The sequence below is a fragment of the Salvelinus namaycush genome, chromosome 4, assembly GCF_016432855.1.
Source record: "Salvelinus namaycush isolate Seneca chromosome 4, SaNama_1.0, whole genome shotgun sequence".
In the NCBI taxonomy this organism is placed as follows: Eukaryota; Metazoa; Chordata; class Actinopteri; order Salmoniformes; family Salmonidae; genus Salvelinus; species Salvelinus namaycush.
The window spans coordinates 18918631-18934055 of record NC_052310.1 but is presented as its reverse complement, the minus strand read 5'-3'; the positions used below and the strand labels follow the sequence as shown (position 1 = coordinate 18934055).

At 42.4% G+C, this 15425-nt stretch overlaps 1 protein-coding gene across 1 annotated transcript in view; it reads left to right on the top strand.

Moving 5' to 3' along the window:
• The window catches only part of LOC120045761 (alpha-1,6-mannosylglycoprotein 6-beta-N-acetylglucosaminyltransferase B-like), a 37007-nt gene extending 27773 nt beyond the window's left edge, over window positions 1–9234 (top strand). Inside the window, exons 11-17 of the mRNA XM_038990693.1 lie at window positions 4267–4412; window positions 4611–4766; window positions 4990–5136; window positions 5335–5451; window positions 6491–6565; window positions 7027–7187; window positions 9033–9234. Coding sequence (XP_038846621.1) covers window positions 4267–4412; window positions 4611–4766; window positions 4990–5136; window positions 5335–5451; window positions 6491–6565; window positions 7027–7187; window positions 9033–9234 — 1004 coding nt within the window. The remainder of the gene's footprint in view (window positions 1–4266; window positions 4413–4610; window positions 4767–4989; window positions 5137–5334; window positions 5452–6490; window positions 6566–7026; window positions 7188–9032) is intronic.
• Window positions 9235–15425: the final 6191 nt, after the last annotated feature.

Here is a 15425-nt window from a genome sequence, read left to right as displayed (position 1 = left end):
TTTCACTTTGTCATTATGGGGTGTTGTGTGTAGATGGGTGAGACAAAAATGTATTTAATCCATTTTGAATTCAGCTGTAACACAAGAAAATGTGGAATAAGTCAAGGGGTATGAATACTTTCTGAAGGCACTGCATATATATATCAGGAAATGTACATAGTGAACTCGTACACATTGTAAATACATAAATTGAAAGCACTATTTCAGAACGTAACCTACCGCTTGCGTGTCAGTATTAAATTGGGAAGAATTGAAGTTCGCAATCTCCCCCTATCTGCAAGCGTAGCCAGTAACATAACACCTTACTAATATGTCAATTCAACCAACCAATAGGAATACATAAACATCGAATACATATTTCTGCAGTGGCAAATGGAAACATGAACCCTGTTATACAGTACCAGTCAAAAGTTTGGACACACCTACTCATTCCAGGGTTTTTCTTTATTTTTACTATTTTCTACATTGTAGAATAATAGTGAAGACATCAAAACTATGAAATCACTCTATGGAATCATGTAGTAACCAAGAAAGTGTTAAACAAATCAACATATATTTTATATTTGAGATTCTTCAAAGTAGCCACCATTTGCCTTGATGACAGCTTTGCACACTCTTAGCATTCTCACGGCCAGCTTCATGAGGTAGTCACCTGGAATGCATTTCAATTAACAGGTGTGCCTTGTTCAATCAAAAGTATTTATAAAGCCCTTTTTATCATCAGCCGAAGTCATAAAGTGCTATACAGAAACCCAGCCTAAAACCCCAAACAGCAAGCAATGCAGATTCAGAAGCAATTAAAAGTTAATTTGTGGAATTTCTTTCTTTCTTAATGCGTTTGAGCCAATCAGTTGTGTTGTGACAAGGTAGGGGTGGTATACAGAAGATAGCCCTATTTGGTAAAATACCAAGTCCATATTATGGCAAGAACAGCTCAAATAAGCAAAGAGAAATGACAGTCCATCATTACTGTCACGGCCGTTAAAAGAAGAGGACCAAGGTGCAGCGTGCTGAGCGTACATTTTCTCTTTATTTGGAAAAAAAGACGCCGAACAAAACAACAAACACTAGAAAAACAAACCGTGAAGCTCAAAGGCTATGTGCCCTAAACAAAAGTCAACTTCCCACAAAGACAGGTGGAAAAAAGGGCTACCTAAGTATGGTTCTCAGAGACAACGATAGACAGCTGCCTCTGATTGAGAACCATACCCGGCCAAACACAAAGAAATAGAAAACATAGAAATAAAGAAACTAGAATGCCCACCCTAGTCACACCCTGGCCTAACCAAAATAGAGAATAAAAGCCTCTCTATGGCCAGGGCGTGACAATTACTTACTTACTTACTTTAAGACATGAAGGTCAGTCAATCTGGAAAATTTCATGAACTTTGAAAGTTTCTTCAAGTGTAGTTGTAAAAACTATCAAGAGCTATGATGAAACTGGCTCTCATGAGGACCGCCACAGGAAAGGAAGACCCAGAGTTACGTCTGCTACAGAGGATAAGTTAGGGTTAACTGCACCTCAGATTGCATCCCATATAAATGCTTCACAGAGTTCAAGTAACAGACACATCTCAACATCAACTGTTCAGAGGAGACTGTGTGAATCAGGCCTTCATGGTTGAATTGCTGCAAAGAAACCACTACTAAAGGCCACCATAATAAGAAGAGACTTGCTTGGGCCAAGAAACACAAGCAATGGACATTTGACTGGTGGAAATATGTCCTTTGGTCTGATGAGTAAAATTTGAGATTTTTGGTTCCAACCGCCGTGTCTTTGTGAGACGCGGAGTAGGTGAACGGATGATCTCCGCATGTGTGGTTCCCACCGTGAAGCATGGTGACACGGTCAATGATTTATTTAGAATTCAAGGCACACTTAACCAGCATGGCTACCACAGCATTCTGCAGCGATACATCAACCCATCTGGTTTGTGCTTAGTGGGACTATCATTTGTTTTTCAGCAGGACAATGACCCAACACACCTCCAGGCTGTGTAAGGGCTATTTGAACAAGAAGGAGAGTGATGGAGTCCTGCATCAGATGACCAGGCCTCCACAATCACCTGACCTCAACCCAATTGAGATGGTTTGGGAAGAGTTGGACCGCAGAGTGAAGGAAAAGCAGCCAACAAGTGCTCAGCATATGTGGGAACTTCTTCAAGGTGGTTGGAAAAGCATTTCAGGTGAAGCTGGTTGAGAGAATGCCGAGAGTGTGCAAAGATATCATCAAGGCAAAGGGTGGCTACTATATTTTTTGATTTGTTTAACACTTTTTTGGTTACTACATGATTCCATGGTTTTGATGTCTTCACTATTGTTCTACAATGTAGAAAATAGTCAAAATAAAGAAAAACCCTTGAATGAGTAGTTGTCAACTTTTGACTGGTACTACAGTATATACGTAAGTCTGTTTATGGGTTTCTTGCATTTGTGTGTGTTTGTTTGTGTATGAGTTCATGCGTGCATGCACGTGTGTGTCTGTATTTAGTGTTGGGCTTTACCATTTAGAGACCAACAGTGGTGACACACTGTGGGAGTGTTATTAACTATGACAGTGTTGATGTATGTTCCACAAAGGAGACTTCGTATGTCTGCAGTCTTAGAGGATTAAGAACAGGTTAAATAAACGTGAGCCCTTGCCCTTCCCAAAATCTTCTCAAACACTTCCTAGTCATCTCTCCCACTCCGACTAGACTGGGACAAGCTGGAGAGCGCCGAACAGTCCGGACCACTCCCACAGGCAGGAACGCTGCTGTTTATTTGTGCTGCTCGTGCGGCAAGAGGGATGTTGCCCGCGGCGATGGCAGCTCAGAGAGAGGAAGAGACGGAGGGAGAAAGGGATTAGAGCTGGTGTCGATGGGGCTTTGAAGTGCTAGAAGGGATCTGTTGAGTGTCAGGGCCTTTGGGAAGGCATTGGTTATTGTGTGTGTCTGTCTGTCGTAAGCAATGGTTCTATCTAGCCATCGCTCCCCTATTTGCACCATTTTCCATCTTGATCATGATTCATGTCGGTGTGTTGGTGTGAGCCCACTAAGATGATGAATGGAGGTGCTACGCGTCTGGTGTGCGTGTGGAGGAGTGTTGGAGACAAGCTGGGATAAATTAGCCTGTTATTCACCCAGAGAGGACCTTCTTCACAGTTGTGAGGAAGAGTTAGGAGACAGGAGAGAGTTATTTGGCAGGGCCTTTTAAACAACTGTTGGGGGGACAGACGGACTGACACGTGGACTAATACGCACACACACACAAGCCTACACACACACACACACACACACACACACACACACACACACACACACACACACACACACACACACACACACACACACACACACACACACACATTCACAGACACATTCTTGTATTTCTTAAAATAAATATCCCATCTCTCACACCTCCCTCTCTCTGTTCTGTTAGGATGAATCTGAGAAGCTGTGGGAAGTCAAAGTGTATGGCCTATCCAAACACACTGACACTAACCCCTAAGAATAGTTTTTATTTCCACCATCGTGTGATTTATGTCTGTTTCTCTCCTTTCACGTCGGCCCATCGAGACGCTTCCAATGTTATTACTCAACTGTCACCACCCGCATTCTTGGTCCCTTATGTCGACATCGCCGGTCCAAAACAACCTTTTTTCCCACATCTTTCTGTTGTTATCCTGTACTAATGCTGTTTGTTATAGTCTCCTCCTGTCCTGACAGCTATTGGCATCTCCAACTGCACATAGACACATTACACACATTAGACATATAGGCATATTAGACATATTAGGCATATTAGACATTCAGTATTAGACACATTAGACACATTAGACATATTAGACATATTAGACTTATTAGACACATCAGGCATATTAGACGTATTAGACACATTAGGCATATTTGACACATTAGACACATTATACGTATTAGGCACATTCGACTTATTAGACATATTAGACATATCAGACACATTAGACACATTGTTTTGTCTTATCCTTCTCTCTTGTTCATTCTGATAGAAGCCTTTGGGGTGAAACAGGTTTTATTCCTTTGAGGTCTAACTGATAGAGGATTTATACTTGTATCTTTGCTAATGAAATAATGATTTGCTGTAGTTCTTGACCACTAGACAATATACTTCATGTGAGAACTTATTGGTTGTTTGATGGCTAAAACGTTGGTCTGTGGTTATAATGTGACTTCAAACAATCAATACAACACTTTCCTAACGCTATAATCCAAAATTGCATTCTGACCTGCGTCTCTGTCTCCTGTGTAGCTCATACCCCTGACAACTCGTTCCTGGGGTTTGTGAGTGAGGAGGCGATGGTGGAGCAGGAAGAGAGGGAGGAGGAAGTGGAGCCAGGGCCTTACAGGAAGGACAACACGGCTGTGGTCTACGGGAAACAGGACTACATGTGGCAGGTAAGGAGGCGGAAAGAGTTAAATGGTGCAGTGACCAACGACCGTGCCATCCAGTAATGTCCTTACTAGACAGGTTGTTTTTGGAACGGCCCACATGCGACATGCTCCCACAATTCTACTCTACACTATAAATGAACTTATTCTCTTCTCTTCTCCTCTCTACTGTACTATTTTCCAATCTTTTCTTTTCTATTCCAGGGCAAGGAGCGTTATCTGGAGGTGATCAGTCAGGAGCTGGAGACCCACGGCACAGTGTACCAGCCTCCAGGCCACTCCGCTCAGCTGCCCAGTAACATCATCAACCACGGCCTGCTGACCCAGGATCAGTTCTTACAGCTCCTCAGAAGAGCCAAGGTAACAACCGAACTGAACCCAGGCCACAGTGTCTCAGGAACCATGAGGACATTTACTATCTTGATTTATTGTGCAAACTTCCGTGGACATCTATGCATGGTTTCAGACCTGGATCAAATATATAGCTCGATATGTTAGGATTCAAACACTTTCTACAGTATCTCTGTAAGCCATGCAGTGATAGGGATTCTAAATGCATAGCTGCATTGCCCTCCCCCTCCAGGTGTTTGTGGGCCTTGGGTTTCCCTATGAGGGTCCAGCTCCTTTGGAGGCCATAGCTTTAGGTTGTGTCTTCCTCCAGCCGCGCTTCCAGCCCCCTCGCTCCTCTGAAAACAGTGACTTCTATAAAGGGAAGCCCACAACACGACAGGTACTGGATATGAACTCATCCCAAAGAATTATTAAGAAATGAATCAAATTAAATTGAAAAATGAACAAAAAAAATGTACCTAAAGACTATTTCAGACCCAATGGTGGTTTAATTGGGAAGTGTGTGTGTGTGTGTGTGTGCGTGCGCGTGTGTGTGTTGGTGTGTGTGTGTGCATGCATACATGTGTGTGTCTGTCAGGTCTCCTCCCAGCACCCCTATGCTGAGGAGTTCATCGGTAAACCCTACGTTTGGACCGTGGACATGACCAACACTACTGACGTTCAAGAGACGGTCAGGGCTATTCTACGCACAGAGGTCAGTTACCATAACCTTGATTCTACTGTTATGAATGTTAAATGAATGCTTATGTAAGAATATTCTCAGATAAATACAAAACGCAGAGGACTAAAGGTCAAGAGGGAATTAAAGATCAAAGGAAATTGTTGTTTTTCTGTAATGGGGAACTGAAGCTTAATGGGTCAGGGACACGGGAGGAATTTCAGTCCAGGACTCATAGCTACATGTGGCAAGTTCTCATTGGTCCAAATGGTCTACACATTGAGCCTGAAATGGGATACTTGTTATTTGACCATTGGCCCAATTTTACTGCAATGAATTCTAATTGGTCAACCACAGGCTAGGCTTGGGGTATAAACTACATCCTGTCTCTTTGTTCAGTGGAGAAAACACTGAGGACAGGGAAGAATGACCATCTACTTTCCAGCATAACAACTATGATTTGTTCTCTTTGAATAAATATATATTTTTTGTGTTATTCAAATCAAATCAAATTTATTTATATAGCCCTTCGTACATCAGCTGATATCTCAAAGTGCTGTACAGAAACCCAGCCTAAAACCCCAAACACCAAGCAATGCAGGTGTAGAAGCACAGTGGCTAGGAAAAACTCCCTAGAAAGGCCAAAACCTAGGAAGAAACCTAGAGAGGAACCAGGCTATGAGGGGTGGCCAGTCCTCTTCTGGCTGTGCCGGGTGGAGATTATAACAGAACATGGCCAAGATGTTCAAATGTTCATAAATGACCAGCATGGTCAAATAATAATAATCACAGTAGTTGTCGAGGGTGCAGCAAGTCAGCACCTCAGGAGTAAATGTCAGTTGGCTTTTCATAGAATAACAGCAACTGCTAACACTTGTGAAGGTTCACATGATTAGCACAACTATTATATGAAGTTGTAATGGATCTCGAGATCTATGGAAGATAGAATTAGTCTGTTTTACAGGTGAAACCTCTTATCCATTGGTATGGCTGTTATATGAATGCTTATGAAGGCTCATATGATTAGCATAACCCTGATATGAAGCTGTATTTAGCTCCTATGTCTGTTTTAAAGGTCAAGCCCTTCACCCCTCGAGAGTTCACCAGTGAAGGGATGCTGGAAAGGGTCCATGCTTACATCACTCATCAGGTACACAACAAAACAATAGTCTCCAGAAACACTTTAAAACTTCTTTAAAGGGATAGGTTTCTATCTGTTTTATACGGCCTATGGTTTATATTCCAATATGTGTCTTATAATGTCTTCTATTAGGAGGCATTGGAACAAAAAGCAGGCTTGGTGATATATGTATATAAATGGTAGTCACTAGCTGGTCATGCTAGAAAGAACAATAGTGGCAGTATTGTCAGAACTGATTGGCAAGTACTGCACATTTGTGTTACTAATTTAGGTCAAGGATAGTGGGTGGTCACTTTTTGACGTTTGAAAAGTCTGTACCTCCTAGCATGGCCAGATAGTGAGGGCCCTAAACTGAGTTGAACAACCTCGTTTTATACTGTTCCAAACCCAGTCTCATGAGCTATATGATACATTCCAACATTTATTGCAAAATAATATAACTGTTGTTCCTGTCTTCTTGTTGACCCCAGGACTTCTGCAGCGTGTCCTTCCCTACCTGGCCACCTGAGAGCGCTCTGAGAATACACCTGGGCCCCCTGGGCCAGTCGTGTGTGAGTGTTTGTCGACGTGCCTCCCTGGTGTGTGAGCCGGCACTGTTCCACCACCTCAACAACCCCGCAGCGTTCACCAGGTGAGAGACAGACATACAGGCAGGCAGACAGAACAAACATACTGCAAACAGGTGCAAGGGCACAGCTATCCAATACCTACATACAGTGCATTCGTAAAGTATTCAGACCCCTTCACTTTTTCAACATTTTGTTACGTTACAGCCTAAAATGTATTAAAATTGTTTTTTTCCCCCTCATCAATCTACACACAATACCTCCATAATGATAAAGCAAAAAAAGGTTTTTGAAATAACACATTTACATAAGTATTCAGACCCTTTACTCAGTACTTTGTTGAAGCACCTTTGGCAGCGATTACAGCCTCGAGTCTTCTTGGGTGTGACGTTACAAGCTTGGCACACCTGTATTTGGGGATTTTCTCCCATTCTTCTGTGAAGATCCTCTCAAGCTCTGTCAGGTTGCATGGGGAGCGTCGCTGCACAGCTGTTTTCAAGTCTCTCCAGAGATGTTCGATCGAGTTCAAGTCCGGGCTCTGACTGGTCCACTCAAGGACATTCAGAGACTTGTCCTGAAGCCACTCCTGCTTTGTTTTGGCTGTGTGCTTAGGGTCGTTGTCCTGTTGGAAGGTGAACCTCCACCCCAGTCTGAGGTCCTGAGTGCTCTGGAGCAGGTTTTCATCAAGGATCTCTCTGTACTTTGCTCAGTTAATCTTTCCCTCGATCCTGACTAGTCTCCCAGTTCCTGCTGCTGATAAACATCCCCACAGCATGATGCTACCACTACCATGCTTCACCATAGGGATGTTATTGGCCAGGTGATGAGCAGTGCCTGGTTTCCTTGACGTGAAGATTGGCATTCAGGCCAAAGAGTTTAATCTTGTTTCTCATGGTCTGAGAGTCCTTTAGGTGCCTTTTACCAAACTCTAGTGGGCTGTCATGTGCCTTTTACTGAGGAGTGGCTTCCGTCTGGCCACTCTACCATAAAGGCCTGATTTGTGGAGTGCTGCAGAGATGGTTGTCCTTCTGGAAGGTTCTCCTACCTTATATAGACTGGTGTGTGCCTTTCCAAATCATGTCCAATCAATTGAATTTACCTCAGGTGGACTCCATTCAAGTTGTAGAAAAATCTCAAGGATGATCAATGTAAACGGGATGCACCAGAGCTCAATGTTGTGTCTCATAGCGAAAGGGTCTGAGAATTTATATAAATAAGGTATTTCTGTTTTTCATTTCTGGTGAATTTGCTAAGATTTCTAAAAACCTGCTTTCGCTTTTTCATCATTGGGTATTGTGTGTAGAAAGATGAGGAAGAAAAGATACATTAATCAATTTTAAAATAAGGCTGTAATTTAACAAAATGTGGTGAAAAGTGAAGGGGTCTGAATGCTTTCCGAATGCACTGCATACACAGGTGTGAGGGCACAGCTATCCAATACCTACATGTACACAGGTGCAAGAGGACTAGCCAATACATACACATAACACACACAGTGGTATTATATTGTACCATGGTTTAGGCTGGATGCATGTGTGTAGATAATCTCCGTGCGATAATCTCAGGTGTCTGTTAGTACTCATGCGCTACATGTACACTTTAGCATCCGCTGTAATTCTCCAGACCAGGTAGGCCAATACAATCCCTGTTAAATCTTTTCACACAATATTGTGATAGTCTATAAGAAACTCCCATCAATACCCTGCTGTATCACATTGCTGACAATAGCAAAATTCCCCAATTACAGTGCGCAATGGTTTTTGTTCCAGCCTAGCGCTAAAACTGTGACATATAACTAGTGTGTCAGCTTAGGTGACATAGTTAACTACTACAATAGTTAAATGTCACAATTTCGAACAGATTCTGTTGAGGCCATACTGATTGATCCCAACTGCTTTTCCCTCTGGCAGACTGGGCCTGTCCTGCTCCAGCATGGACCAGGAAGTGGACAACCATCTATTTCCTGCCTACAGCCCGTGGGGTCGTCGCTGCGGCCTGCAGCGGGAGCGTCTCCTGTTCAGCTGCGCTGGGTCCGACCCTGTCCACCGCAGACTCTGTCCCTGCAGGGCCCACCGGGCGGGACAGGTGGCGCTGTGTCCTGACTGCCTCTAAGGGGCAGACTCTCAGGATTCTCATTGGAGAAAAAGGAGGAAATGGAAGGTTGAAGTGCATCCTATGTCTGGGGTCATGTTCACTAGGCACGAAACAAAAGAAAACCAACTGAAATGGAGAGGTGCTATCTGAACTTGTCCAATAGGAAATGCTTTTTTTCGTTTTCTATTGCAAAATGTTTTGTTACAGTGTGCCCTGATGAACACAGCCCTAGGCTCTTCACTCACAGGAAATGGATGTCACGTTCCCGGTTTATCTGATATCACTCAGGAAGAAAGAAGATATAGAGCCCTGATCCGTCATGTCTCCTCAGTTGCACAAAGGAATAGGAGTAACATAGGCAAAATACGTTTTCTGTCTCTCCATATAGGCCTGACATTACTTGGCCTCACACAGGATATATCAGTGTTGTGTCCTTTCATTCCCAGTATATCTGATCTCTCTCTGCCTTCGCCTATGTGGCCTGTAAAGTGACCACAACCTGTCATACCAGAGGTCACTCTATGACAAACTGAGTCAGGCCGCAGTTTTACAACCAGAGAGTCCATCACATCACATTCAAGTAATAGCTTCAACAGAGGGCCATCACTCATTGATGTGGGGTGTATTTCATGAGGTTAAACACAATGTTACAGGTGGAAATGTGACGTGTAGTGCTGACATGACCCACAGTTCTAAATGACAAACAGCCATACCTGATCTACACAATAGATTTCTGTCGTAACGTTCTCTTGAACAGACTTCCATAGTAGTGGTGGACTGGGGCGTGTGGGATTACTAGCCATGTACAATGGCCGCTCGCGTCGCATCGCCGGCCCTGAATATTACCTCAGTCCTCCTCGGATGCGTGACAGAGTAAATAATGGGGGCCAGAGCCATGTATTTAGAGTTAGGCCAAATTTTTGAATTTTGAATATTGTTCTAATTATAGACATTCAGTTACATAGTATTAAGTATTCCCCATGTAATGTTAATGGGGAGCTAAAATGTCATGTAAGTGCATCATAATACAGAAATCATATTGGCCCAACTCTCTAAATACATGGCTCTGATGGGGGCCATTATCAGAGTGAATCATGGGTAATCAGCACTGAATGTCTTTGAGAGGGCAATGCAATAAGACCACGATTATTCCCTCATATAAACACACTCAAAATGCTGTACTATATACTATGTGTACTGTATAAGATATGTGTTTATATGACAGAATATTAATAGTGTTATTGCCCTATTGCCTTTTGATATGATATATCTATAGTGATCTGGCTGAACTTGTAGAGAGGACGATTTTGAAGGACGATATCCTGCTCAGGAGGGAACGTTGAACTGAACTAACAAACAAACCCGAGCCAAATGAAGTGAGGGGTGATGGGTCACAAAAACGAGTGTGGAGGTTGGGAAGCCTGTCTTCTCGCCTGGCTTCTTCCATCACCCTTTTCTCTACATATAAGAGTGAGGGAAGAAGTGAGAGACCGAAACAGACGTAAATGAATAGCACTAAACTGAGGGCTCTTATCTGTTAGAAGTGATCGGGTGGGGGCTTACACAGTGCAGCTGCTAGCCTAGATTCAGTCCAAGTCCTTGGACTGTCTATGGGCTCCTTCACCTAAAACTAGAAAACTGAGAGAGGGTTTCTCAGAACAGACACACGTGATTACCGTGACTGTCCCAATGCACTCCGCGTAACCCAAACACAGCACAGCTCAAGAATTGGACGGGACCACTCAGGGCTGTGACAGGATTGGTCGACAGGATGACGGACAGCTCAGTGACTGTAAAACGGCTGTCTAAAAAAAACAGTGGAACTGACATAAGCAGAATGTTTAGCAAATTCAGCTGGCCCTGTCAAGTGAGACTTGAATGTGATTTGACGAACGTTCCAAAGATGATAAGAGTGAGTGGACTTGTGTTTTGTTTCAAGGCACTGTTCATCAGTTACGGAAAATAAAATTGTACTTGACTCAAAGGAATTATACAATGAGAAATAAGATCATTGGGAAATGTTGTGTAATTTTGTGACTCACACTCACTGTTTTGTTTAAAGGTTCTCGCATAACACTTGACAAGCTGATAATGTAAGGTTATAGAAGGGCTAAGATAAAATAAGATTGTAAAATATAATACAATATAATAAAGTATTTTTTTTAACTCTTTAATATTGACATTATTGGAGCATGACTGGCATACTTTAGGTGCTACCAATAGCTACACACACTGCTAGATCTCCAAAGCCCACAAATGACAAACAACATGTCACAATTCTAGGGTGGCATCTGTAAACTATACAGTGCCCTCCACTAATATTGGCACCCTTGGTAAATATGAGCAAAACGGGCTGTGACATTTTTTATTTTCTGTTTATCCTCTTTCATTCAAAATATTCACAAAAATCGAACCTTTAATTTAAATAAAATGATTGAAAAAAATGTATGTGAAATAAATTAAATAAATATTTTTCTCCAAAACGTGTGCCACAATTATTGGTACCCCTAGAAGTTCTTATAAGTAAAATCTAACTGAAGTATATTCCCATTCATATTTTACTTTTTTAAGTTAACCTGAGTGATTAGGAACACTTAAGTGGTAAGCCATGACTTCCTGTTTTACTGGGGTATAAATATGAGGTGACACACAGGCCAAGTTCCCATAGTCATCCTTCATTATGGGAAAGACCCGAGAATACAATGTGCGACAAAAGGTTGTTGAGCTGCACAAATCAGGAAATGGCTATAAGAAAATAGGTTAAAGGTTGAAAATGCCAATTTCCATCAAGTACCAGCAGATATTAAATCAAAACCTGACTGCCTCTGCTAGGAAGCTTAAACTGGGCCGTGGTTGGATATCCCAGCAGGACAATGATCCGAAGCACACCTCAAAATCAACACAAAAATGGTTCACTGACCACAGAATCAAGGTTTTGCCATGGCCATCCCAGTCCCCTGACCTAAACCCCATAGAAAACCTGTGGGATGAGCTGAAGAGGAGAGTCCACAAGCGTGGACCTTGGAATCTGAAGGATCTGGAGAGATTCTGTATGGAGGAATGGTCTCAGATCCCTTGCCATGTGTTCCAATCTTGTTACGCATTATAGGAGAAGTCTCAGAGCTGTTATATTGGCAAAGGGAGGTTGCACAAAGTATTGAATGAAGGGGTGCCAATAATTGTGGCACACATATATTTGAGAAAAATCTTTGTTTTATGATAAGAATACATTTTTTCTTCCAATTATTTTACTTTAATTAAAGTGTTGATTTTTGTGAATATTTTGAATAGAAGACCAAGAGGATAAACAATAAAGACGTTTTTTTCGCAGCCCGGTTTGCTCCTATTTACCAAGGGTGCCAATAATAGTGGAGGGCACTGTAGAAGGGATTCATAGCTGAGTGATGAAGGGGTTAAAAAAGAAGGGATGACTGGCGGGGAAAGGAGGACAATAATGAAGGGAGGAAACATGAACCTGTCACGGTCAGCCAGACAGGCAGGAAAGTTCACGGTCCAATAATGTTTACCTTAACACTTTTTAATTTTATATGATTTTTTTGTTTTTACCATGAGTATGAATACCTCTTGGAGAGATGAGGGACTGAGGGTGAAACCCAAAAGAGTACTTTCGAAAAAACTTGTGAAGTGACTTTTTTTAAATCCTATACTAGGTCATGTAGACCAAATGAGTTGTGTCATCATAAGATGTTAGGATGGCACCAATATAACTAGGCTTTAGCTCAGCGGGCTAATAGTCTTATTACAGTAACACAGACCTAGATTCAAGTCGACTCAGGTTGGTCAACAACGGTTATGAGAGGGTTTATTGTATGCCCAATATATAACTTCATGACATGTTTCATGTTAAACAATGTAGTATTCTACATACTATTCCAAATACATATGGACACTTCAAGGAGAATACGACGAGGCCTTATACTACATCCAAGAGTCATATGTTTGGAACTACAGACATAGGAATGAAAGAAATGCATGTAAAGAGGACAAAAGGGAAATCTATGTGTAATAATGCATATATACTGAGCAAAAATATAAATCCAACAATTTCAAAGATTTTACTGAGTTGCAGTTCATATGAGGAAATTAGTCAACTGAAATAAATTAATTAGGTCCTAATCTATGTATTTCACATGACTGGGAATACTGTTGGTCACAGATACCTTAAAAAATGGGCCTTACAATCGGCCTCAGGATCTCGTCAGGGTATTTCTGTGCATTCAAATTGCCATTTATAAAATGTGATTGTGTTCGTTGTCCGTAGCCTATGCCTGCCCGTACCATAACCCTACCACCACCTTGGAGTACGACGCCATACATATGGTCTGCGGTTGTGAGGCCGGTTGGACATACTGCCAAATTCTCTAAAACAACGTTAGAGGCGGCTAATGGTAGAGAAATTAACATACAATTTTTCTGGCAACCACCCTGGTGGACATTCCTGCAGTTAGAATGCCAATTTCACACTGCCTCAAAATTTGAGACATCTGTGACATTGTGTTGTGTGACAAAACGGCACATTTTAGAGTGGCCTTTTATTGTCCCCAGCACAAAGTGCACCTGTCTAATGAGCACGCTGTTTAATCAGCTTCTTGATATGCCACACCTGTCAGGTGGATGGATTATCTTGGTAAAGGAGAAATGTTCACTAACAGGGATGTAAACAAATTTGTGCACAAAATATGAGAGAAATAAACTTTTGTGTGTATGGAACACGAAACATGGGACCAACACTTTACATGTTGCATTTATATTTTTGTTCAGTGTAATTAGAGCTCTAAGCAGAGAGATACAAATGACATCGTGTGTTTAAACCAGCATGTAATAAGAAAGGAATTGGTATAATGTCCCTATTGGCAAAATATTCAACTTACTGAACACATGTGGTTATGCTGATTAGTTCCCCTCTCTCTCTCTCTCTCTCTCTCTCTCTCTCTCTCTCTCTCTCTCTCTCTGTCTCTCTCTCTCTCTCTCTCTCTCTCTCTCTCTCTCTCTCTCTCTCTCTCTTTCTCTCTCTGTCCCTCGCTCTCTCTCTCTCTCTTCCTCTCTCCCTCTCTCTCTCTCTCTCTCTCTCTCTCTCTCTCTCTCTCTCTCTCTGTCTCTCTCTCTCTCTCTCTCTCTCTCTCTCTCTCTCTCTCTCTCTCTCCCTCGCTCTCTCTCTCTCGCTCTCACACACACTCTGTCTCTCTTTCTCTCTGTCTTTTCCTCCCCCTCTCTCGCTCCCTCTCTCTGGAAATATCTTAGAATGATAGTTGAGGCTAGAGTCGTGAGGTGGGACCACCAGTGTGTATAGTCATTGCGTTTAGGGTGTTTAGATTCTGATGTTCCCTCAATCACACTGTTTATGTTGCACCCAGTCAAAATACATTTTCTGTCACAGTCTAAGGGCATGCCTCTATTTCTGATTTATTTTCTTTCTCTCCCTTTTCTCTGCTCTCTCTCTCTCTCTCTCTCTCTCTCTCTCTCGCTCTCGCTCTCGCTCTCGCTCTCGCTCTCTCTCTCTCTCTCTCTGACCTTTCCAAAGTCTACACTTTCTTTCCTTTCTCTAGCATACCTCTGTCTCTCGATCTTTTGTTTTTGATCCTGCACTGACACAGTTTGCCCCATAGGGGGCAGTGTGGTCTTGCTAACCGGACTTGCTAACCATCTCTCGCTCTCTTTCTCTCTCTCTCTCTCTCTCTCTCTCTCTCTCTCTCTCTCTCTCTCTCTCTCTCTCTCTCTCTCTCTCTCTCTCTCCCTCTACAAAGTAAGGCATCGCGGAAAACACTCGGCATTCCAGCAAAAAATCTCTTCACCACCTGCCTGGAGAGGAAAACAGTTGGGCATATGTGGATGATGCTTCCAGTTTGGCGCTCTGAGCCTATTCCCTACACTCTGCAAAAAGAGGGGGGGAAGGAAGAAAATCTTTACTACCATAACAAAGCAGCTGCTTTTATTGAAACCTGTTATTGGCGTGCCAAGATTAGGCCTACACTAAACAACAGCCCCCCTCCTCGGCCAAATAAAATTCTGACAACAAACACTTGGCTTGCCTACAACGCTGCAAAAAAAGCCACAGAGGTTGGCCCTAATGATATTTGGTAACCATTACGGAAGATTAAGTGAAATGAAGAAAACAAAGAGGCAAACAATGATTTGTTTGAAAGTTGCTTCCAGACAAAGATAGTGAGTCATTGCGGGGTAACCTCTAG